General features: G+C 43.3%; 1 protein-coding gene across 4 annotated transcripts in view; it reads left to right on the top strand.

Moving 5' to 3' along the window:
- Positions 1-26,866, top strand: part of ltbp1 (latent transforming growth factor beta binding protein 1) — a 208,150-nt gene that overhangs the window by 86,208 nt on the left and 95,076 nt on the right. For all 4 annotated transcript variants that reach the window (XM_037542090.1, XM_037542089.1, XM_037542091.1 and 1 more), the window contains exons 6-9: positions 7,723-7,926; positions 8,275-8,561; positions 13,213-13,315; positions 24,281-24,340. In XM_037542090.1, the coding sequence (XP_037397987.1) occupies positions 7,723-7,926; positions 8,275-8,561; positions 13,213-13,315; positions 24,281-24,340 (654 nt within the window). The remainder of the gene's footprint in view (positions 1-7,722; positions 7,927-8,274; positions 8,562-13,212; positions 13,316-24,280; positions 24,341-26,866) is intronic.

Genomic DNA, 26,866 nt, shown 5'->3' with positions numbered 1-26,866 from the left:
CAATTGGAATAGACTATTCTGATAGTGTTTACATGGACGTATTCTATTCTGATTGAGCTATGCGTTGGATTATTAATGGATTATTAGGCTGCATGTAAACGTGGCTGGTATGTCACACTGTGCTCTAACCAACATCAACAAGTCTGTGCAACCTTATTGAACAATTGAGAGAGATTTTGGGGATATAGATATACAGAAATGATTTGGGCTATTTAGGTGACTGTTAGTTCTGGTGTTTGTTACCAACGTTAGCCTCCAATTCTAAAATAAAGAAATAAAATGTGTGCTCCAAACTTGTCTAGGCTGACTGGTAAATTAGATTTTTTGCTGAACTATATAATTATTGAACCAATAATTATTGCAGCAGTTAGCTCATCAGCTTCACCTGTTGTTTGCTGTTAGTTGTTATAGTAGCTAACATTAGGCAGTAAAATGTGAAGTGAGCAATTGTGTTCTCTGCTTAATGCTCAAAAATGTGTCTCTCTGATTAAAGTAATTGATGGGTAGCAGCTTGGCTACATTGAATTTGGCTAGTTGGTGATTGTCACTCTCACTATAGCAACAAAGGATATACAGCTTGCTTGCTGTCACCCCCAGTTTGTATCCAGGCCCCACCTAAAATGAAATTCCGTCTGCCACTGGTATGCTTGTGTGTTTACATTTGTATTTATGCCTGAATGTGTGTGTGTGTGTGTGTGTGTGTGTCTGGTCTCTCAGTGGTGTATGTATGTTATGGCAGATCCAGGCTGGTGCCCGTGGGGAGCTGCAGCCTCTCTAGAACAGAGCAGCTCAAGTTACCTGGTTTGGCAGTCGCTAATAGTGTGGGTGATTGTGTGTGTGTGTGTGTGTGTGTACTGTTCTGTGAGGCAGCCTGCATGGACAGGTGTTATATCAAGGTGTTTTTATAAAAACAAAACAAAAAACAAGTACATAAGCATTGATCAATGTTCTTTTCTTTCATTGGGCTTTAAGGGTCCTGTTACTCAAATAGAGGGAAAAAATCAACTCCTCTACATGACGAAGACTCTATGACCCCATTTACTCCTGATCACTTCATGTGACTACGTAATGGGATTTTAGCAACATGCAGTGTCCGGTTTGTCAGACTAAAATCTGATTGGGACGGCATATGCAAATCCACTCGTTGTACAGCAACCAATTACCCATTTTGCACATTGTCCTGCTATTAAGCATTTAGTTTTGTCTGGTCCCCAACCATGTGCATCCTCTATGATTATCTTACTCATAGATATGAATCACAGTCCTGTGATCACTGATGAAGGACTAGAGGATGACCAACACAAACTGTGCAGCAGCAGATGAGCTGTCGCCTCTGACTTTACATCTACAAGGTGGACCGACAAGGTGGGAGCATCTAATAGAGTGGACAGTGAGTGGACACAGTGTTTAAAAACTGCACTGTCACTGCAGGGCTGAGACTGATCCACCACCCAAATAGTACCTGCTCTGTGAGGGTCTATGGGGGTCCTGACCACTGAAGAACAGGGTAACAGAGTATCAGAGAAACAGATGGACTACAGTCTGTAACTGTAGAACTACAGAGTGCAGCTATACAGTAAGTGGAGCTGATAAAGTGGACAGTAAGTGGAGAAACAAGGAGGTGGTCAGAATGTGCTGCCTGATTGGAGTGTGTGCAAATAATAGGACACAATTATCTGCGTTTCTTCTGTCCTCCTTTTCTCTTTCCACTCTTCTCTCTCCCCTCCCCTCACATTTTCATCATAGGCAACCTGCACAAGCTCTATGTGCTCTACCATGCGTACACATTTGAAACCTGTCTTCTCTGTAATCTTTCCAACACTCTCAATTATGGTATCTGTCCTGCTCCACCACAGCTGCCTGCCTGACCACAGGGACGGAGTGTGGTGAGGGAGGAAGTGGCATCACACAGCCAGTGTGTGAGCGGTTATTCTGAATTAGCGTTCAGTCGGGTGAGCTCAGTTGCTGTGTCAGACAATGTGGGCTTGAGCGTATGTGTAAGAGATGTGTAATCCCAGTGTGTTTGTGTGGTTATGTATTCAGCTCCTTATGGGGACCAGATGTCCCCAGGATGATGGAAGACATGAATATGTGTGATGGTATGGGAACATGGGATTAGTCCGTATGAGGACAAATGAGGAAAAAAAAACGAGCCACCCAAGCAGCTGGCGGCCAGCTGATGACAAAGCTGGCGGCCCACTGGCTTTCTGCTCAGCGATTTCTGGCTGGCCTACTGGTGGTTAAGCAGAGTGTTAGACAAAATGCCACTTTTCATCACTCATTTTCCACCCACAGCCCAATTTACTCATTTCTCCTTCATTTCTTTCCTTTGTAAATCAGTTCAGTAAGTAATTTTAACATCCATCCACCCATTTTCTAAGCCGCTTCTCCGTCAGGATCGCGGGGGGATGCTGGAGCCTATCCCAGCAGTCTTCAGGCGGAAGGCAGGATACACCCTGGACAGATCGCCAGTCCATCGCAGGGCAGACAGACACAGACAGTCACTCACACACTCACACCTAGGGGCAATTCAGCATGTCCAATTGGCCTGACTGCATGTCTTTGGACTGTGGGAGGAAACCCGGAGAACCGGGAGGAAACCCACACAGACACGGGGAGTGCTGATGTTGCTTCCAGAGGCAGTTTGGACCTCTTTAGTGAGTGGTGCAACAGAGGATCGTCAATTCTTATTTTTATTTTCACCTCTGTTTGCGTGTTTTTGTGGCTGAGCTGTTGTCTTTTCTATTTCTCAGTAATAGCACTTACAGTTGTCTGGGGCAGATCTAGCAGGGCAGAAATTTAATGAACTTTTTTGTGGCGTCCCATGACAGTGTCACGTTTAAAGTCACTGCTCTTCAGTACGACCCATTCTACTAGGAATCCTTATGCTTACATGCACCCAATAATCCGATCATATTTGGACTTGTGCAGTAACATGGTCATGTAAACAGCACATTTCTTAGATCAGAGGAAGGTCTAGAAATCTGATAAAAAATTCTGATAAAGAGGCTGGATTTTAGCTCAGTAGATTTCTCAGTGCATGTGGACTCTTACTCTGATTTCTTTCACATTTCTCAGTCTGCACATGTGCGAAAACAGACATAAGCAAGCAGGTTTACCACAGCAGCCACCAGAGGGCAACCAAACAGCGACACTGAAACCAAATACAGGCTTGATTAAATAACAAATTTAAATATTCTTCATCTTGAAGATGTATTTTCATATTTTCAGGTAAAATGTATTAAAAAAAGCCGTGACACGACGGTTGAGTTTCACATTATGTTTACTTCAAGTCTTATTCTGCGAGTTCACTGGCCAGTAAATCTGATTACAGCCTGACTCGTGTTAACCTGGGGTTCCCCATTATCTGATTACTCCAGCGCATGTAAACATGGTAAACAAATTACTGACAAAATCAGATTTTCTGCAGTTATGGGATTATTAGGCGCATGTAATCACACTCAGTGTTTGTCTTTAGATTGCACGGCTATGTGCTTGATTTTATACACCTGTTAGCAATGGGTGTAGCTGAAACACATGAACTCAATAATTTGGAGGTGTATGCACATAAATATGGCCATAGAATGTACTTACTGGTAGCTTGAGCTCACAAACCAGATCCTTTTTTTGTTTTAAAATATTAGATTGATTGCCTTTCATGTTGTAACTATTAGGGACTAAGTTAATGTAGTAATAGTACGATATTGAGTGGTGCTCAGTGAGGCTTAGAAAGTCCATCAATGCCAAACATTTGCCAGCAGACTGTGCACACGTTTATTCAAACAATGGTTTCGAATGTTTTGTGTGTCTTGTCCGGTGTGCTGTAGCCTTCAGATTATCAGATAAAACTCTGCAGCTGCAGGATAGCTGTAAATATGTATTGGTGGATTGCAGCAATGTACAACAGTAATCTACCAGAGAGTGGACTTCAATTAAACAGAGGCAGAACCTTACGCTGTGTAACCACTTTATATCTCTGCATAAACCACAGAGCGAGAGAGATGGAAGGATGTTACACTGACAGAAGCGCCGCTGTCACCATAATAACACGTTGGAAAGGAAACATCAGCCAGAGCTGTCATTACACATCACCACAGCAGTTCCTAGATAGAGCTGTACTTAAGCTTTTAAACACATACACAAACACACACAGAAGTGTGCTGCACCAAACTGTAACCATAACCTCAGCAACCAGAAGAAAATCTTAACGCTTTTTTATTGTTTTTTTAAGCTACTGGGGTGGCATTTTTTCTTTTGGGGGGGCAGGTAAATGTCCCCACAGTGTCACACGCTTTCAGTTTTGCCCTAGTGATGGTCCCCACAAAGAGAGAAATACATACACATGTATATGCACACATTTTATATTGCTTCACTTTGTAGTTGTACAGTTACAGACTGTAGTCCATCTGTTTCTCTGATACTCTGTTACCCTGTTCTTCAGTGGTCAGGACCCCTAGGACCACCACTAAGCAGGTACTATTTTGGGTGGTGGATCATTCTCAGCACTGCAGTAATGCTGACGTGGTGGTGGTGTGTTAGTGTGTGTTGCGCTGGTCTGAGTGGATCAGACGCAGCAGAGCTGCTGGAGTTTTTAAACACCTCAGTGTCGCTGCTGGACTGAGAACAGTCCACCAACCAAAAATATCCAGCCAACAGAGTCCTGTGACCACTGATGAAGGACTAGAGGATGGCCAACACAAATTGTGCAGCAGCAGATGAGCTGTCGTCTCTGACTTTACATCTACAAGGTGGTCTATCCTACCCACCCCGAGAGCCAGTCCTCTCCTAGACTTCTGGCCATGGTTGGCTGTAGCATCACCAGGGATCGGGTTGATAATAGGGTCAACACTTAGACGCTTGCGCCACTTGGGAGCCCCTGTTTCCATTTTCTGATTTGATTTGATACTTTCATTATTCAATAATTTGAGCTGAACGGTGCTTTACTGACTGATTGTCAGTTCTCAATTATCTCACGTCTTAAACGCAACTAAACAACAGAAACTCGTTTTAGTACCAAACTAACACAGAAAACGTTTCTCATGTAGAGAACTAATGAAAGTAAGAACGATGAGATGAACAGAAATCAAAAGGGCAAAGCATTCTGAGCCCTCCCTCTCTGCCAGTGTCATGCAAGCCAACATGGGTGTCCTCCAATTGCGTTCTCCTCCAAGTACGTCAAGCTGTCCGTGGACGTTGCGTTAGCTGCAGGTTGAAAACACCTGGTGGTGCCTCGTGTCTTGGAGGATGCTTGTGCTTCCTTTCACCCACCCAGCTTTAGGATAAGGGAAGACCTAGTGAGTGGGTGGGAGTGGGCCGCAACTAAAGAAAACAGCGTGGAAATGAAAGAAAAACGAAACCAGTGTTTCTTTTTCCTGTAAAAGTGACCATTTACAAGCCTGTCTTGTAAGAGTGGCAGTATGTTGCATAAGAAGGCCAGAAAAGGCCCACTTTTCAGACTTGGAGAGACATGCATGTGACTTCGCTTAGCATTCAGGTCTGTTGTCCTTGTTTGACACGAGTCTTTAGAATCCAGAGCTGGAGGAGCCTGATTACTGGTTGTCTCTTGTTCAATTGGGTAATTGTGTGCGGTTAGCTGAGTGGATTGCTGGGTGTGTAGAGGCAGGGTCAGGCTGTTGAGCTGGAGGTAGGCACGCTAGCACAGGACAGAGAAGCAGTTTGGAAGTCAGAATGTGTGTCGTCCCAGTGGGAAAAGCCCACACACACACACTTTCACACACCACTGCATGGTCTCTCGTTCTGACTCTCTCTCTTTCTCGGCATTTCGAGAGTGGAGTGGGTAAGGGCTGTGGTTCAGACTGTCTTCTCCAAACAATGGGAGCTTTGTTCTGATGGGCAACAGGGTCTCTGTGCATCTCTCTCTCTCTCTCTCTCTCTCTGTGTCTCTCTCTCTCTGTGTCTCTCTCTCTCTCTGTCCCTCTCTCTCTCTCTCTCTCTCTCTCTCTCGGTCTGTGTGTGTGTGTCTCTCTCTCGCTGTCTCTCTCTGGCATGCTGTTTTGTGTGTTGGTTGTTTGCTGAGAGATGCCCAGGCGTTCAGCAGGAGGAATCCACTGAATGGAGACAGAGTGGTTGAGACCAGCCAGGCCTGATACACTGCAAGCCCCTCACCAAATGTCAAACACACCGTGAACACACCAGTTGTTCAGTTGTTTTGTCTTCTCAGAGCAGACATCAGGCTCCAGCATCGGAATTTAGCTAATGAGTGTGTGTGTGTGTGTGTTTGTACATTTCCAAGACCATAAAATTCCTGATTATTGCAAAACTGGACTAACCTGCAGGATCTCAACAAAATGGAAGGGTTTTTTTTTTTTGCAAGAACTTTGTTTCATTTTCTAAGCAGTGAGGCAAACCCCTTCCTTATTGGTTACTGAGGCTAAGGCTAAATCTTATCCAGTTCCACCCACATGTTAGGACTCCCCCAATCACACAACACTACCAGCGCTAGGAGGGTGAAGGCTAAAACAGGCTTCCCTCGAGACCTGTTAAATCTGCCGCTCACGCAATGACTTTGGTCAGTCAGACGCGCGGAGGAAAGTGCCAACCGCCAAATCTGTTACATCAGCTAACAGAGGCCTGCGCAGACTACTGTTGCGTTTGGGTGATGGGGGGGGGGAAAGGGGTCATCTACCTACCCAGAGAGTGAGAGTGGCCAATAGTGCTCTCTAGGACTCCCGGACACGGATGGCTGTAGCGTCACCAGGGATCAAGCTCGTGATCTCCTGATGACAGGACCAATGCTTTGATAGTTGCGCCACCCCACCACAAAAAAGGGGGAAAAATCTCTTATTATCGCATATATGGAATACACCGTAAAAGCACGGCACAACATGGTGGGTCTGAAAGGATGTGTAGCTGCCACGAAAACATTACTGAAACGGAAAATTGATAAATGAAACAATGAAGCTGCTGTTGTTCTCAGAACGTACAGGCCTCAACATCCTTTACTGTCTTTGGGATACTTGGGTGGTGAGAACCAAAAAACTTCTTTGAGAAACTGAAAGCAAGTCAGCTGAAAAGAAGGAAAGCTGTAATAAAGGTGAAATGCGGACAAAGTACATACTGAAAAAAGGACATTGTATTTAGCTCTTGAGGCTTTTGTCTTAATTTCCTGTGAAACATGTTTTTTCCCCTGACATTTGAGCAGTGCTATATATAGTACATATGGAGGGTTTTATCATTACACGTCACTGCTGTGGGAACTAAGCCTCGTATCTCCACAATAGTACTCCAAAGTTAATTTTACAGGAAAAGGAAAAACATTCTTCATTTTGAATGGATGTTAATGGAACCAGATTTTTTTTCCAAGCACTTTTGGAGCATTTCTGTTTGTCCATTTATCAAGAAATGTACAGCTGGCAAAAATGGAGGTACGAGGTTTTGTTCTGACAGCAGCAATATGCAGTCTTTCACTCATGAAATACATATGGTGTATGACCCTGTGTACGAAAATAAACGTGTAGCAAATTTAAGGCCAAAGTTTCTGGTGTATGTTTATGTATTTTGTATTGTGTTGCATTCTGTTGTATGGCTTTGGACTATTGTTGGTTCAGTAGCTTTGCTCTAATGACTGTTAAACTGTAAATTACTGCTCTAAATGATCATTTCATTAGATCAAATGTTATACGTCCCGCTGGGATAGACTCCAGCTCCCCCTGCGACCCAGAAGGAGTTGAACACGTTTGTGTATGTGTTCTGTTATTACAGTGGTTTGCCACCTGCCCTGTATGAATGGAGGGAAGTGTAGTGCAAGGGATAAGTGCCAGTGCCCGCCCAACTTTACCGGAAAGTTCTGCCAGATGCCGGCCCAGAATGGCCACCGGGGGCAACAGACGGTGGTGAACGGCCAGAGTGCCCAGGTCCACTCCACACACACACTCCCGCTGACCTTCAGCTCAGGCCAGAACCAGGGTATGTCATTTTTTTTGTACATTGTCGCTGTGCCAAAATAAAACATGTATCACCCAAAAACAGTAACTTTACAATAGAAGGCAAAAAACATTCTTAACTTTAAATGTGCGTTAGCAAGTGATGTAGAAAAATAGATATTGAAAAATTTGGAGGGGGGGGGCGGTTGAAGATATTTGAAAGACTGTTAAGTTGATCTGTGGTTCTCTTTCCAGTTTTTTCTCTCTATTCCTACATTTGATACAGAACCTATGAGACATTCACTGCAGATATGCTGTACAGTTGACCTGTGGATTCATCTGGAGAGGTACTGATTACTGTACCCCCCCCTCTCTCTCCCTCCCTCTTCAGGCCTGGTAAACATCCATGTGAAACATCCCCCAGAAGCATCGGTACAGATCCACCAGGTGTCCCAGGTGGACAGTAGCAGCAGTGGTCATTCAAAGACGTCGCAGTCAGGCCACTCGTACAGCTACCACATGTCCGAAAGCAGCAGCTCCAGCAGTAGCAGCAGCCAAAAGATCCAGCACCACAGCCACAGTGTCGTATACCCTAACCAGCAAACCTTCCTGCAGTACCCGCCAGTGACCTCCAAGAGCCAACTCGGACGCTGCTTCCAGGAGACCACTGGCACGCAGGTGTGAAAACGCACAAGATAGGAATATAGTAAAACATGCTGATCAGCGCTGTCTGGGTATGGCCCTGTGTTCTGATAAGCACACGTGATTGACAGCCTTCTGTACAGTTTTTCCAGGCCACCAAGATGGATCTCAACACAACAGTGCAAGTTGGGAGAAAATGAGGAAAATGGGCTCTACAGGTGGTGTTGTAGACTCCCCTGTATCCACGGCTCAACTGAGGTTTATTTTAAACTTCTGATTTTCACGTTATTGTCTCTATTACACCGATCAGGCATAACATTATGACCACCTCCTTGATTTTATGCTCTTTGTCCATTTTATCAGCTCCACTTACTGTATACACTATATTGCCAAACATATTCAGTCATCTGCCTTCACACGCATATGAACTTGTGTGAGATCCCGTTCTTAATCCATAGGGTTTAATACGATTTCGGCCCACGCTTTGCAGCTATAACAGCTTCAACTCTTCTGAGAAGGCTTTCCACAAGGGTTAGGAGTGTGTTTATGGGAATTTTTGATGGCTCACAGTCTCCGCTCTAATTCATCCCAAAGGTATTCTATCAGGTTGAGGTCAGGATTCTGTGCAGGCCAATCCAGTTCTTCCACACCAAACTGGCTCATCCATGTCTTTATGGACCTGCAGTATGGGTGTGCAGCAGGAAGGGGCCGTCCCCAAACTGTTCCCACAAAGTTGGGAGCAAAAAATTGTCCAGAAACTTTAAGAGTTCCTTTCACTGGAACTAAGGGGCCGAGCCCAACTCCTGAAAAACAACCCCACACCATGATCCCCCCTCCACCAAACTTTACACTCGGCACAGTGCAGTCAGAGAAGTACCATCTCCTGGCAACCGCCAAACCCAGACTCGTCCATCGGATTTCCAGATGGAGAAGCGTGATTGGTCACTCCAGAGAACACGTCTCCACTGCTCTAGAGTCCAGTGGCGGCGCTTTACACCACTGCATTCCACGCTTTGCATTGCACTTGGTGATGTAATGCTTGGATGCAGCTGCTCGGCCATGGAAACCCATTCCATGAAGCTCTCTACGCTGTTCTTGAGCTGATTTGAAGGCCACATGAAGTTTGGAGGTCTGTAGTGATTGACTCTGTAGAAAGTCGGTGACCTCTGCGCACTATGCCCCTCAGCATCCGCTGACCGCTCTGTCATTTTACGTGGCCAACCACTTCGTGGCTGAGTCGCTGTCGTTCCCAATCACTTCCACTTTGTTATAATCCCACTGACAGTTGACTGTGGAATATTTAGTAGTGAGGAAATTTCACGACTGGACTTGCTGCCCAGGTGGCGTCCGATCACGGTACCACGCTGGAATTCTCTGAGCTCCTGAGAGCGACCCATTCTTTCACTAATGTCTGTAGAAGCAGTCTGCAGGCCTAGGGGCTCGGCTTTATACACCTGTGGCCATGGAAGTGACTGGAACACCTGGATTCAATGATTTGGATTGGTGACTGAATACTTTTGGCAATATAGTGTAGGTGCACTTTGTAGTTGCACACTTGCAGTACAACTACAATTGCAGACTGTAGTTCTTTGTTAGCCCCTTTTACCCTTTTCTTCAGTAGTCAGGACCCTTATGGACCCTCACAGAGCAGGTACTATTTGGGTGGTGGATCATTCTCAGCATTGCAGTAACACTGACATGGTGGTGGTATGTTAGTGTGTGTTGTGCTGGTATGAGTGGATCAGACACAGCAGTGCTACTAGAGTTTCTGGAAACCAGTTTAGCCCAATAAAGCACCACTAGATGGTTGATGGAATAAGCATTGCTGCAAACACTTTCCTACTGTCATAGGCTGAATGCCATCCTGAGAGGATCCTGGGCAGTAGCGTCCAGGTCATTAGCCTTGTCTTCTTCGGAGTGCAAACTCCTCGGCTTGGAGAGCTGACAGCTGATTGAAGTGTTTGATCAGTCTTGTTTGAGGGATGAATTGAATCTGCTCCCTTCGCTCTCTTCTTGTCTGTCTGACTGATTGGTTTTCTCTCGTCTCGGTTCTTTCCCTCTCCACCTACCTCTTCTCCTCTCCCGTCCTCTCTCTCTCTCGCCCTCTCTCTCTCCCTCCCTCCCTCTTTGGCCTTGTCTGCCTTTCTGAAGTGTCCACTTCTGCTCTCGCTGTTAATAGCTTTTAAACTCGCCTGGCACGGACACGTTGTGTGAGAGTAGAAGAGAACGGAGAAGAGGTAGTAAGAACGAAATGAGAAGTGTCAAACAGAACATTGGCGTACTCTTGGGAATCTTTTGTCTTTTAAGTGCAGAACTCAGGGAGAAATTTAATCTGCTGCCTGCTATCTCTGCATCTCTTTCTTTGAAGCTACCTGGACTCGGCTGAAAGGGGCCCTTCGGAATTTCTTTTGCAAGAAAGGCTGATTCTCTTTCTTTGTGGGCACAGTCCAGTTTGTAGCTCTGTGTTGGATAGAATTGTGCTGGACGAAGGAGGAGCCCAGAGAGAGTGAGGCCAATTGTGCTCTTCTGGCCGTGGTTGTATGTTGTATCGCCAGAGATTTATCCTTGAATCTCCTGACTGCATGGCCATTTATTTAAGGTGGAAAAAGACAGCAAGGTGTCCTGTACTAACATTGGGTGCACCTAGACTTGAAACAATTGGCTCAACTTCTGGCTTCATTGAAACTGTTTGCTGTTGTCCACCTACTGCCAACCTGTAAACTCAGCATCAGACATTTGCACCACCAGTAACACTTTTGCACTGAAACTAATGTAGCTAACAGATATTAGAAGCTTGTACCCTACCAATCAGCAGCATACAAGCTTTTGGTCACATTTACCAGTTTAGCCAGAATTGCACACACACACACACACACACACACACACACACACACACACACAGCTATATAATACAATACAGCTAAAGAGGGCATTCCCTTACATTGGGCTCAATGTAAGGCACACTGGACAGGTAGGTACGGCAGAGTGTGGTTACATATCTGACCCCATACTATCTGTACCCCAATTGATTACATGTGTCTGTTTCCTATCGCTTAACAGATTTGTGAAACAAGGCAGGGTTCTCCTTAGCTCATGTGCTCATATGAATTCTAGTGTTAATGGTAAACCCAAATAACAGTAGCAACAATAAGGGAGCCTCGAATCCCGATTGACCTTTTTATATTTGGTTTTATGGTTTTATGGTTTTATGTGTTTTGTTTTTCACTGGTGATCATCTGACTCCAGGGACACAGCATGAATCTTCTGGGATGATTGTGTTTGACCAGTCAGTGCTTTGCATCACTAGCATGGCTCGCTTGTTACCCTTGCAAGAAAGGTAACCAGTTCAGGTACTTGGGTGTAGTGTAGTTCACTTGGGAGTGGAAATGATGATAAAATGCATTATCAGTGAATTGTTAAAATATCGCCACACTGCCTCAAGGAAAGACGGCATAAGGTTGTGAGTTCAAATCCCAACTACACTGTGACTAAAAAAACCCACTAATTATCAGTGTGTTATTGCAGATATTTTGCAGATACAGAGAAAGCTGTGGGTTACAAATATTGGCCTTAACAAGTTGCTGCGTAAATCTGAAATATGTTTGCTTATGTGTTTTTTTTTTTAAATGCCGTGTACTGTTTTTGCCCTGCAATGGATTGGCGACAGGGTGTATCCTATTAATCTCAATGTTGCTGAGTTCTGCTAAAGCCTGAGTAGACTGATAAATCAATGCGATCAGTCATTAATCTCAGCGTTATTTACAAAATGGACGAGGTACATTGCATAAAATAGAATTGGCTTTCGAAAGAATTGAGTTGCCAAATCTTGTCCTTATTTTTGTCCACACTAATTTGCAGGGTCAGCATTGCAACAGCTATGCAAGCTCATAGCTCCAGTGCAAAACCAATAGAAAACATTCGGCCACCAAACATGTCTTTGCGATGTTCGGACGAAGGGCAAAATTGTGCACATTTGATTTTTCACTTTTAACCAAACGCCGTCCTTTAGCAAAACCAAGTCGCTAACCCCTTTTCATTGTGGCAGGTCGACCTCACCACTTCCAGAATAAGATAAGATAATCCTTTATTAGTCCCACAGTGTTGAAATTCACAATATTATATTCAGTTTTCATCGAATAACAGACACTGTTTCCAATGTAAACACTGGCACAGCCCTGCCTCGCAGCGGACATGCTGAGATTTATCGACTTGTTTGCGTTTGTCAAGTGTGTTTGTGTTTATGTCAAGAGAAGGTGAAGATGTAGTTGTCGCCACAGCAATTGGACTGTCTTGATGTAGCCGAGTCGCTGTTGATGTCTCTGCTTGTAGTATTGGCAGACTTCGCTTGTATCTCTGGTCACTGCTGTCCGTTATCACCCACAGATCTTTATTCAATTTGCTGCCGCTCATTTTGCTGTGGGTAGATAAGAAGCAGTCAGCAGCGACAGTAACATATCAAGTGTTGACCACACTTGAAACGGAATTCAATTGAATGAACGTGTCCCCATTTCTATGTGTATGGGTGTGTTCATATGGATATTATTGCCTGTTTGGAGTGTTTGGAATATAATAAAGAATGTGTCTGTGTTGTCTGGCATGTGCGCCATTATAACGTATATTATCTATATGTATGAAGTGAATTGATAATAACACGAAATGACGTTCTTATGTTGTGTTTATGTTGCAGTGTGGAAAAGCCCTCCCAGGCCTCTCCAAGCAGGAGGACTGTTGTGGAACCATCGGCACATCCTGGGGATTCCACAAATGCCAGAAATGTCCCAGAAAACAATGTAAGTCACACACAGAGTTTGTGTTCTTGTCTTTGTGGGGTACGGCTCTGTTTGATCTGCTGTGGGACAATGTCTGTAAAGTAGGCTGTGTAAGTTGGTATAATTAAATTGGAGGAAGAAGTAAAAATTTTGGATAAATCTTTCCTAAAATTGTCATAGAATGGAATAGAATTTCATAAAATAGATTGGTATAGAATGGAATGGGACCGAGGTCACTAATAGGCAGACCGCGGTCCGAGTCTGGACCCAGACGCTGCCCTATGTGGACCTATACATTCGTTAATTTTAACGGGGTGGTCCTATTTTAATCGGCGTAGCTTTTCTAGATTTGAGACTACGGCTTTAGCGGCCTGGGAGATTCACAGACCAGTTGTATGTGTTGTAAATATCACGGGATGCTTCTCAGCCAATCAGATCTGTGCATTACGCTGAGCACTGAGACTTGAATGACTGACACACACACAGCAGAGGGACGAGGAGAGAAACAGCAGTCAGAAAAGAAAGTGAGTCAGAGGGAAGTTATTCCACATGACGTGATCTAAAAAGAGGAAACTGACAGTAAATGTTGTTGAAATCTGACTGAACTGGACTTTATTTGATCTGATACTCAGTAAATGTTGTTGAAATCTGACCGAACTGGGCTTTATTTGATCTGATATTCAGTAAATGTTGGTGAAATCTGACCGAACTGGACTTTATTTGATCTGATGTTCAGTAAATGTTGTTGAAATCTGACCGAACTGGGCTTTATTTGATCTGATGTTCAGTAAATGTTGTTGAAATCTGACCGAACTGGACTTTATTTGATCTGATGTTCAGTAAATGTTGTTGAAATCTGACCGAACTGGACTTTATTTGATCTGATACTCAGTAAATGTTGGTGAAATCTGACCGAACTGGACTTTATTTGATCTGATATTCAGCTGTCGACTGTATAAGATGCTGATATTCCTACTCGGCTACTTCAGTAAACAGTATATGGCACTGAATCATGATGCAAGTTAGACATTATGATGTTCCGGATCTTTGCTTTAGGAAATTTTCCTTATCTGGACTTTATAGAATACCCCTGGTATAGGATATAGGTATGGGCTGGAACGGGACTTCTAGTTCCTCTTAAATCAATGTGATTAGTTATTAATCTCAGTGCTACTAAGCTCTGCTAAAGCCTGAGTGGACATATAAATCAATGTGATGATCAGTTATTAATCATTGTGATCAGTTACTAATCACAGTTTTAGACTGATAAACCAATTTGATGAGTCAAGTAAAAATCTTTTTAAACAGCGTTCCTACACATTCATCCTGATGCTGGCGTGACCCGTGTAGGTTTATTATCATTAATGGTAGTAGATTCCTTCCCGTGCTGCGTCTGTATTGCAGGAGTTTGGAGTGTGTGTGTTTGTGGTGACTAAGCAAGAACACCCTGTGAAGGCGTTAGGATGGAGGAAATGTTGAAAGTGCTTACAGTCGAGGAGAAGCAGTGACACAGCATGCATGTGGTTTTGATCTCGGAGAAGGGAAAGGATGACTTTCACACAGCGAGAGGAAGAAAGAGAAATGAGGAGCGTGAGTGAGTGGCCGGCTCAGGGGAAAGCTGTAAAATCTTTGATTACGCACAGACGCAGGCTCATATATTAAACGTGCTGAGTCATCTTGACCGCACAGCGCCAGCTCGGCTCCTGTAATGAGCCGGGTCCACCCTCTCTCACACATGTGCTCACACACACGCATGCATACACACTCACATTTTTGTATTTCTGACACGGTGGGGTCCCATTTATAAGAAAAATACATTTATAAATTATTGGCTTGTGTTAAAACTTATGTGCATGTATGTATGTGCCTTTTTAATGTTTAAATGTATGTTTATAAAAATTGTTTAAACTGTTTAACTGGCGGTTGGGCTCTTTGGGCTCATCAACAGTCAGCCTAGTTAGTTTACGGCTCATTTACACAATGAGCGATTTACGGTTACAATGTATTTACGGTCAGTGATGTATGTTGGTGTATGTTCCAGATGGCCTTTTTTCCCTCAAGAAACTGGCTCCACTAATTGGAAAGCAGTACATGATTAGTTGATTCCACTTGTTGGTAGTTAATCTGATGCCTTAGGGCTTCAGCTCAGCTCTTAAAGTTCTAACCAATGGGACGGCTTGCTTGACTTTATACAACAGTTAGTTCCGGACACACAAGCTGATTGGTTGAGGGGCGTTCTAACTGTACTGTTATTTTGCCATAACATTACGTTTTTTTCACAAACACTGTATTACTCCACTGAGATGCCGTTGCTAAGCAACGGCTTTGACAACTGTAGGAGATGCTCAAGCCATTTGAACGTTTTTACTTCTTACTTTGCCACAAACAGAAAACGGACACTGTTAAGATCACGTTTGACTGACAGCCGATTTGGTCCGACTCTGAAGACAAAACGACACTAAATTCCCAAACTGTCGTCACCACTGAGCAGCTTTTCAGTCGGCAGCTGTGACAGAAGAACAGCTGAACAACCTGGAATACGTGTTTAGTAAAGGGAACTTCTATATGGAACGTTTTCATGGTGAAAATGTTCCTCAGATTGAAGGAGAATGAGCTGTATAAGGTTATATATTGAAGCTTTTTGAAAATGGTTCTATGTAGCACCAAAAAGGGTTCCAGCTTGACATCATAACTATAGAAGAACCCCTTTGGTGCTATTTAGAACCATTTTCAAAAAAGGTTCCATATAGAACCCCACACAACACCTTCTCCGTCAATCTGAAGAACCAATTTGCCATGCAAAGAAGAATTTAAACATGAAATCGTTCAAAGCAGAGCCATTCATTTTTTCTAAAGGACCCTTGAAGAACCATCTTTTTTAAGAGTGTACTCTGAAGGACTAGAAGACCCTGAGGGTTCCCCACTTTTTACCACAGCATTATCATAGCGGGGTGAAATCCATATCATGAGACAGCAATAATGTCTTTCTACCCCTATTTTTGGCACATCTGGTCCCCACAAAGAGCTGAATACAAGGCCCCCCACCACACTCACATACACGTGTCTGGATATGCTGTGTTCCTCCCTGCTGACTCACTCTTGTGATGTCACTCCGGAAGTCTTCGGAGCTCTAGGCTTATTTCTTTTTATGAACCGCTGGTGGCAAGTCGAAGACATTTGGACCATATATGGCAAAATCTTCAGCATCTATGTTCTCACACAGGTCTCATTACTTTGGGAAGCGTGTGATTGTTCCACAGAAATGAATGGAATTTGAAAGCATTGTTTTCTTAACCTTTACATTTCCAAAATTCCCAAAGGCTTAGCCCCTCTTTCTGTTGTTTGTCTTCGAGGAATGAATTTAAATCTCATATGAACAGCTGGGCCTTGGAAGAAGCAGTTAGAAATGTTAGAAAGAGGAATGTTAGAAAGAGGAATGTTAGAAAGAGGAATGTTAGAAAGAGGAATGTTAGAAAGAGCGGTGATTTCCAAAGCAGAATCATAAACGTTTTAATAAGAATAGTGTTGGCATTAGGAAACATAAGCTTGATGCTGCTTTTTTTGCTCTGCTGTTTTTGAGATGGCCTGGTTGGGATAGACCAGTTTTTCTCCAGTTATTCCCAATTGTAAGGTGTTTCTCCGTGTAGGCAGTGTAATACGGCATGGTATGGTTGCTATTCCAATCCCAGAACTATCAGTGAAAGTAAGTAGGGAGCTCTGGTGTGCAGCTACAGTTAGCCAAGGACCCAACATTGCAGTTAGCAAGCTGGCTAGCTTTCCTATCGTAAACAATGAAACAAGAAAAGTAAAGAGGTGGTTGGTGTAGTGGGTAACACCTCTGCCTTCTACGCTGGAGACTGGGGTTCAATCCCCCTCCTGGGCAGCTCACTACACCAGTAAGAGTCCTCGGGCAAGACTCCTAACACCACCTTGGCCTACCTGTGTAAAAAATGATCAAATTGTAAGTCGCTCTGGATAAGAGCGTCAGCCAAATGCCGTAAATGTAAAGATAACTATACAAGGTGTGTCCCAATTCAGGGGCTGCATCCCTCGAAGGACGTGGTCTACGAAGGTATATCCTTCGAAGGCTGCATAGACCCTTCATAACAGCACTTCATTAGCCTCATAGCTCAAGTACAGCACTAAAGAAGTGAGTTAATTTAAGACATGTTAAGTGTACAAAGGTTACTTCGGTTCATAAGGCAATGTGACACCTACATAAGCTTGTCATGAAAACTGACATACCTGTTTATAAATGCTTGTTCCAATAAGCATCATTATTTATAAAGGTTACATTTGCCAATTTTGATCAAAGTCAGCTAAAATACCCTTAATGACAGATGAGGCCTGTTTTAATAAGTATTTATAAACAATTATGTGGGGTCAGTTGTAATGACAAGCTTATGTAGGTGCCATGTAGCCGTATAAACAGCACCCTGCAGTAAAGTGTTACCGTTACTTCTTCAGTCTTGCACTGGAGCTATGAGGCTAATGTAGCTGGCAAGTAATGGAAATTTATGTACACTAATTAGCATTATGCAAACTGGACACTTAAATTATACCACACTCGTGTAATCTCAAAAACACATACTTATGTGGTTTATGAAGCACTGTTATCTAAATATGTTGCCCTGCTAAAAATGAAAATAGCTGGCCTGTACAATTTTATAGATTACAGTATGTTTTGCCTGCAGCTGGCACGGACTGCCAGCGGAGGAGCCTGGCACTCGCTGTGAGTCAGTGGTATTATGGGACTCTTGTGTTTACATAGATAAATAAGGCACAGCCCTCAGACGGAGCGTTTATTTGTGGAGCAGGTCAACGAAATCTCTGGACGTCTCTGTATCACTTTGTTCTCCCAAGCATTCGTCTCTCTCTCCTCTCCCTGTCTGGAAACAAGGGAGACTGGCTGAGAGAGAGGGAGCGCTGAACCCTGATTCCGCCATTCATTTCCTCCACTTCCCCTGAGACGGAACTAAAAACGGTCCTCCACACAGATATGGCCTGTTTCTTTTTTTTTTTTTTCCTTTTCTTTCTTCCTTTTCTCTTGGGCATTCGCGAAAGTTGGCTAGTCCAGCAGGGAGAGAAAACTGAGCTTGTCGGCCAGCGAGGTTGAACAACCCTAAAGCTGTACTTTGCGTCGACTCAATAATGATGATCTATGTCTATGATTAGCAAGGTCCAGCAACCATAAATGCTCAGTCTCTATAAATCGGTAATGTTGAACATTGAACAACGCTAAATCTAAACTTAACTCGCCTACAAAAAATGCCAACCACAAATAATTAGCATATGGTGTAGTGTAGTGGGGAACATCTCTGCGGATTCAATCCCCACCATGGCAAACACCCTACGCTATACCAATAAGAGTCCGTGGTCAAGACTCCTAACACCACCTTCACCTAATACACTGTAGACTGGGGTTCAGTGCCCCGCCTGGGTAAACACACTACACTATGACAATGAGTCCTTGGGCAAGACTCCTAACACCACCTTCACCTAATACACTGTAGACTGGGGTTCAATCCCCACCTTGGCAAACACACTACACTATAACAATAAGAGTCCTTGGGCAAGACTCCTAACACCACCTTCACCTAATACACTGTAGACTGGGGTTCAGTGCCCCGCCTGGGTAAACACACTACACTACGACAATGAGTCCTTGGGCAAGACTCCTAACGCTACCTTCAAATTCTAAGTTGCTCTGAAAAAGTCTGCCACATGCCCTAAATGTTTTAATGAGAAATAATTAACGAGCCTCTATAATTACCAAAGTTGAACAGCGCTACACCTGTGTCTTGTTTCAACTTCAACTCCGTAACGATAACATTTCAACCACAAAGGATTAGGTAGCGTCCGTAAATTAGCATCAGCAAACAAAGCTAAATGTGTGTCTTGTCGTGACGCATTAGCCACCAATAATTGACTCAGCTCTAATTAGCAGCGTTGAAGAACGCTGAATCTGTATCAGGTCTCAGTTTGATTCAGCCATAATGTTTCAACCACAAATAGTCAGCTAACCTCTATAAATTAGAAGCGTTGACACTGCTAAATGTGTATTTTTGCTTGACTCAGTGATGATATTTCATCCATAAATAATTAGCTAGCCTCTGTAATTAGCCAAGTGCTAAATGCGTATCTTCTTTCTTGACTTAACAATAATGTTTCAACCAGAAATAATTGGCTGTCCTCTATGATTAGCAACATTGAACAGTGCTGAAACTGTTTTTGTTTCAACTTGACTCAATAGTTATATTTTAATGAGAAATAATTAGCTGGCCTTTATAAATTGGCCACATTGAGTAAATCTAAATCTGCATTCTTTCATTTAGACTCAATAATTATCCTGTTTGATCCACACATATTTAGTTAGGCTCTATAAGTTTGTAATGATGCTAAATTTGTATTTCTTCGTCTTGACTCAATAATTACGGTTTCATCCACACATAATTAGTCAGCCTATATGTATATATATATATATATATATATATATATATACATACATACAGCACTGTGTGAAAGTTTTAGACGTCTAAGCAAATTTTCAAACAGTTTCTCTCAGCAGTGAGTTTATCACAATATACATTAGAATAAAGTCATATTCATAATTCAAATAAACATAAAAACAATAAACAGTAACAAGAATTTCTTGGGTCCATATTTTTCCTGGACACCTTCACAGCCGCCACAGAGACTCATTAATATCATCAATTACATCATGAGCTCAATTTACTGAGCACTGATTGGTCAAACCAGGAGCTGCTTTTTAACTACATATAATACTGGGCTTCCTCGAGGAGGAGAGGCTTGGAGACGGGTAAACACACACACTAACATCCAGAAAATCACTATATATATATATATATATATATATATATATATATATATATATATATATATATATATATATATATATAAAATCATTATTAATTAATGTTCTATACATTTTGTTTATTCAAATATTAACACTTTTCTCAGCAAATAAACACAAACTACACAAATAAATAGATTTTGAAAATGAGTCTTGGGCGCCTCAGACTTTCGCACAGTACTGTGTGTGTGTGTATGTGTGTATATATACATATATATATATATATATATACATACAGATTTACAGCATTTAGCAGACGCTGTTATCCAGAGCGACTTACAAGAAGAGCTTTGTCTGTCTAGAGAAAGTATCTCTGCTAGTTACCAGTAGGTTAGAGAGAAAGATGGTCTGCTAGAAACAAAGAGTCGCTGTAGATACCCAGAAAAAAGGAGCAACTCTGTGCCGTACAATGCAAAACAATACAGTACAGTAAACTACAATACACAGTGCAATACAATACAATATAATATGATATATAAGTGGAGCACAATATACTGCAATCAATACTTAACTCAATGCTCATTTAAGTGCTGTGTAAAGAGACGGTCTTCAGTCTGTGTTTGAAGACAGTGAGAGACTCCGCTGTACAGACGGCCAGTGGGAGTTCATTCCCCCACCTGGGCTCCAGGACCGAGAACATTCTCGACGCTTGTCTTCCACGCGCCTTGAAGGATGGCGGGTCAAGCCGAGCTGTGCTCGAAGGGTTCGTGGTACAGTTCGAGATTTCACCATTGCCATCAAGTCGGTAGGGGCTGGTCCATTTTTGGCTTCGTGGGGCAGCATTAGGGTTTAAATCTGATGCAGCTACAGGAAGCCAGTGAAGGGAGCGCAGCAGTGGGGTGACGTGGCTGAACTTGGGTTGAATCGTTGAAGAACGCTAAATTTGTATCATGTGTCGGTTTGATTCAGCCGTAATGTTTCAACCACAAATAATCAGCTAATCTCCATAAATTAAAAATGGTAAACAACGCTGAATGTGCATCTTCCCAGATAGCAAGCATATATCGGTCTGCTGGCTTGATAAGGTCAGCACTGTTTGCCATTGCTGGTCCACCCTCGGACCACCCAGATTACTGTCCTGCATACAAACTTGAACTATTTTTCAAAACTCCTCAAACAGATTTTAAATATACACAGACTTTTATTTTAGAAAATAAACTTGGATAAATATTACAAACTGAGCTGGATTCAAATTCAAATGATTTACTACAGTAATTTACAGAGTAAAACTAAAGAGAGGGAGGAAGGAGAAATCAGTAAACTGGACAGTCTAATACTCTGCTTAACCACCGGTGGGCCACCCAGAAACACTGGGCCAAACACCAGCGGACCGCCAGCTTTGCTGTTAGTGGGCCGACAGCGGTCCACTGTCCTCTTGCTATCAGGGCTGCTCGACTCGGTAATGATGATATTTCAACCACAAATAATTAGTCGGCCTCTATAATTAGCAAAGTGGAACATCTGTATCTTGTTTCAACTTGACTTAACGATAACGTTTCAAGCAGAAATAATTAGCTATTTCTATGATTAGCAGCACTGAACAATCAAAAAACTGTTTTTTTGTTTCAGCTTCACTTAATAGTTATATTTTAATGAGAAATAATTAGCTAACCTCTATAATTACCAAACGCTACGGCTGTATCTTCTTTCAACGTCGACTCCGTAATGATAACATTTCAACCGCAAAGAATTAACTAGACACTGTAAATTCGCATCTGCAAACGAAGCCACAGTATCTCGCAAAAGTGAGTACACCCCTCACATTTTCATGGGGGTAGAAATGAAACTCAGATATGACTGAAAGCAGTCAGTGTGCAGCTTGTAAAGCAGTGCAAATTTACTGTCCTCTGAAAAAAACTCAACACACAGCCTTTAATGTCTAAATAGCTGGCAACACAAGTAAGCCGCTTTATTAGGTACACCTTGCTAGTAAAAGCTTGGACCCCATTTGGCCTTCAGAACTGTCTTAATTCTTCATGTCAGACTTTCAACAAGGTGTTGGAAACGTTCCTCAGAGATTCTGGTTGGTTATTTGAGTTCCTGTTGCCTTTCCATCATCTGGAACCAGTCTGCCCATTCTCCTCTGACCTCTCACATCAACGAGGCATTTTCGTCCACACAACTGACCGCTCACTGGATATTTCCTCTTTTTCGGACCGTTCTGTGTCAACCCTAGAGATGGTTGTTTGTGAAAATCCCAGCAGATCAGCAGTTTCTGAAATACTCAGACCAGCCCGTCTGGCACCAACAACCACGCCACGTTCAAAGCCCCTTAAATCCCCTTTCTTCCCCGTTCTGATGCTCGGTCTGCACTTCAGCAAGTCGTCTTGACCACCTCTACATGCCTGAATGCAGTGAGTTGCGGCCGTGTGATTGGCTGATCAGCTATTTGTGTTAACAAGCAGTTGAACCCAATGAGTGGCCAATGAGTGTATGCTCGCTATCAGGGATGCTTCACCCACAAATAATTAGCTAGCCTTTATGAGTTACCAACACTGAGCGATGCTAAATCTCTGTTTTGTTTCATCTTTATTCTGTAATGTCCGTTTCAGCCACACATAATAATCACCCTCTGTATATTAGCAACAGGGCAAACAGGGCAAAGTGTCTTGTGATTAGCTGGCTGCTATAAATTAGCAATGTGATCGACTCTAAATGTGTGTCTAGTTTCAACTTGACTCAATAGCTGTGATGTTTCAACCTTAAATAATCAGCAGGCCTCTTTTTATCGCTGCTGAAACATACGTTCCATCGACCGGACTCAACTGTGATAACACTTCAACCATAAATAATTGGACAACTAATGTTAACGGCTGAATGATACCCACCCTCTCCCTAGAGAGCATGAGTGAACAAAGCAGACAAGTTGGTGCGTGCAGCAGCCCACATTAGTGCATGTTCGGTGCCTTCTTAGAGCACAAAGTTGTACCCCAATCAGCAGGAATCGCCCAATCTCTCCCCTGCGACCCCGACCTCCACAAAGCCTCAGTGTTGGAGAGCGCCGCAGGGCTCACGGGTGTGAGTTTGGCGCAAGTGTGTGAACCGCCTCATTGTGTTTTCTGGAGACGGATGTAGCTGGTAAAGACGTTGGCTAGCGCTCTAACAAACGTGGCCTTGTTCCAGCAGCCTGGGCCTCAGCCTCTGGATTATAGGTGCTTTGGGTGGAGACATTTGAGCCATATATGGGCCGCTTTTCAGATCAGTTTACATATTCTTACATGGGTCTCAGTGCTTTGGGGTGCGAGTGAATGTGCCACAGAAAGAAATGAAATTTGACAGTGTTGTTTTCTACCCCTGCATTACAGAAAGGCTTGCCTCTCCCTTTGAAAACCTTTGAAGGGGCAGTTTACTACAGTGTAAACATCAGTCATTAACACTTAGATCTTGTATCAGCAGCTGACTCACTGAGGAAGCAGTTAGAGATGGTAGAAAGAGATTCCCAAACCCCCGTAAAGACTGTCGTTGAGCTAGCTGGGTACTCTAACATCCCTCCGGGGTCCACTTTATCCATCATTTATCCATATCCTCTACATTTATCCATAATTACGTAGTTGAAATGTAAACGAAATGATTCGGAGTGGTCGGATGTGAAATGCTTTGTTGTAGAGAGACCTACCAAACCGAATTCATATACAGTGGTGGTGAAAGGAACCAGACACCGTCATGTCTACAACACAAATACAGCCATTATATTTGCCATCCAGTGACCAGAGAAGCCACCAAACCACTCAGTGACTTTGTTTACACCTTAATGATACAATTAGTCAGAAGTTTAGTCTTTAATCTCAGTACTAAATAAGTCAAGAGCCTAAATGACCGTAATCCCGTAAGCACTTGAATTGAAGAGCTTTGAAAGCGTGGGAATTGGTTATATTACAAGTATCATCCCAAAGACAGTAGAGCTCTTCAGCCGGCCTCCTGCTAAGAGGTCTCCTCCTCGTGGTTCGGTGTGCATTCAGCTGAGGTGTGTCTCTATGCTGGTGTTGGTATTTTACACATCATTACACATCACCTGGGGTTCCTCCTGTCTGTATTGCTCACCCTGTGCTGTCGGAGACGTCATTTTGTCCTGTGAATAATTGTGTTTTTCCTCTTCTGTTTCTCTTCTACAGCGATTCCGCTGTTGGAGTGTCCTCAGGGCTACAAGAGGTTCAACGGCACACGCTGCATCGGTAACAGTTAAACTTTCACTTAAGTGTGAGCGTGTGTGAGTCAGTGTGTGTGTGTGTGTGAGTGTGTGAGCGTGTGTGTGAGTGAGCGTGTGTGTGTGTGAGCATGTGTGTGTGTGTGAGCGTGTGTGTGTGTGTGTGTGAGCATGTGTTTGTGTGTGAATGTGTGTGTGTGTGTGTGTGTGAGTGAGCGTGTGTGTGTGAGTGAGCATGGGTGTATGCGTGTGTGTGAGTGAGCGTGTGTGTGTGTGTGAGTGAGCGTGTGTGTGTGTGTGAGTGAGCATGGGTGTGTGCGTGTGTGTGAGTGAGCGTGTGTGTGTGTGTGTGTGTATATGTGTGTGTGTGTGAGTGAGCGAGCGTGTGTGTGTGATTGAGCATGCGTGTGAGAGTGTGTGTGTATATGTAAGTGTGTGTGTGTGTGTGTATATGTGTGTGTGTGAGTGAGCGTGTGTGTGTGTGTGTGTGTGTGTATGTGTGTGTGTGAGTGAGCGCGTGTGTGTGTGTGTGTGTTGGACAGCTCTTTTGTTTTCTCATATTGAGAGAAATGAGCCTGAAAAGAATGATTTGTCTTCTATTACTCAGAGTTGAGAGAGAGAGTGTGTTATAGTGAGAGAGAGAGGTGAGTCTTTTAGAGTGGGAGAGAGAGTAAGAGAAAAAGAGAGAGTGAGCATGTGTTAGAGAGAAAAGCAGAGAGAGAGAGAGAGCTATGGTGACAATGTTAGAAAAAGAGAGAGAGACAGTGTGTACAAGAGAGACATTGAGAAACAGAGAGGAAGCGCTGTAGCACGATGGAGAGGTGAGACTTTAGAGAGAGAGAGAAATAGAGTGATATCTATATAGAAGGAGAGAAACAGAGCAAAGCAGGAGGGAAAGAGAGTGAAGGAGACAGAGAGATGAGCAGGGAGGAGTATATGCATATAGCTTGCTCTGACGGGATGTTGAGTGTGTGTGCGCCTCAGTGGAGGAGGGAAATCAGCGTGTGTGAGAGTGTGCTCTCCTCCCGTGTACAGCGCCCCCTGGTGGGCGTCACTCTGAGTCATTATATTCTCAAACTGCCACCGCCTGTCCCCTCCGAGTTAACTCGAATCCATCAAACTGATAAGAGTCACTGGCTCTCTGAGCGATGTGTCCTGCTTCAGAGAGAAAGAGAGAGAAGATGAAGGGACAAAGAGGAGGGGAGAGAGAGAGAGGAACGACTGGAGGAGAGACAGGTGTCACGTTTGATAGATCTGTGTAATGGGAGTGGAGTTTGAGTATGATGGTGAGAGATGGTTCCAATGCATTAAAGCTGACAATCCTCCATCATCCTCCTCACACCTCACCGTGCCCTCACTCACTGCAGGCCAGAGAGAGAAACACAAAAAGAAACTGCTCGACTTCTTGACCTCGTCTTAAAGAGGCATTTTGCCAAAGTTTGCTTATTTAGTTTTGCGCTGGTGCTGTCATTTGCTGGTTGACAAGCTAAACCAGCACCACACCACCACTAAACCAGCTTAAACCAGCTTAGTCTAGCATGGAGTTTATGCAGGTCTAAGCAGTTTCTTTTTAGCAGGGTTGTCCATTTTTGCTGCTTGTATGCAACATTAGCCTTGTAGATCAAGAGCTACACTAAAGAAGGGAAAGATAGCCCTCCCTCTGGTGCTCTAACTTATGCTGCCTCTGAGTTTTTCCCTCGTTCTCATTTTTTCCCTCATAGGTTTAAAATGCCATTTTACACGCCAGAAAAAAAGACGAGGTACACTTTATTGCCATAATATACACACACACACATATATATATATATATATATATATATACATCCATCCATCCATCCATCCATTTTCTAAGCCGCTTCTCTGTCAGGGTCGTGGGGGGGTGCTGCAGCCTATCCCAGCGGTCTTCGGGCAGAAGGCAGGATGCACCCTCAACAGGTCGCCAGTCCATCGCAGGGCAGACAGACAGACACAGACAGTCACTCACACACAGGGGCAATTTAGCATGTCCAATTGGCCATGGACTGTCTTTGGCCTGTATATATATATATATATATATATATATATACCTCGCTGTTGTTGGAACAAAACCTTGTATCTCCAAAACTGTAACTTTAAGGAAAAACCTACTTTACTTTTAATGTAAGTCAGTGGTACCAGAATTTTTTCCAAGTCATTTTGGGTCATTTATTTTAGTCCAATCATCATGAAAACTACAAACAATGTAAACAGCTACAGCTATTTTCAAATTATGTCAAAAACTAAAAAACGAAACGAACAAAAATGGAGATACTAGGTTTTCACCCGACAACAGCAATAATAATAATAATAATAATAATAATAATAAGTAGTAGTAGTAGTAGTGCTATTATTATGGTGCGGTGGACAGCACTGTTGCCTCACAGTGAGGAGGGTCTGGGTTCGATTCCCCGGCCAGGTGACCGGGGTCCTCTCTGTGTAGAGTTTGCATGTTCTCCCTGTGTCTGCGTGGGTTTCCTCCCACAGTCTGAAGGCATGCAGTCAGGCCTGAGGGAGAAGTGGCCTAGAAAATGGATGG

The sequence above is a fragment of the Pygocentrus nattereri genome, chromosome 10, assembly GCF_015220715.1.
Source record: "Pygocentrus nattereri isolate fPygNat1 chromosome 10, fPygNat1.pri, whole genome shotgun sequence".
Taxonomy (NCBI): domain Eukaryota; kingdom Metazoa; phylum Chordata; class Actinopteri; order Characiformes; family Serrasalmidae; genus Pygocentrus; species Pygocentrus nattereri.
Note: the sequence above shows the minus strand (reverse complement) of the source record. Positions and strands in the feature narration are given on the sequence as shown.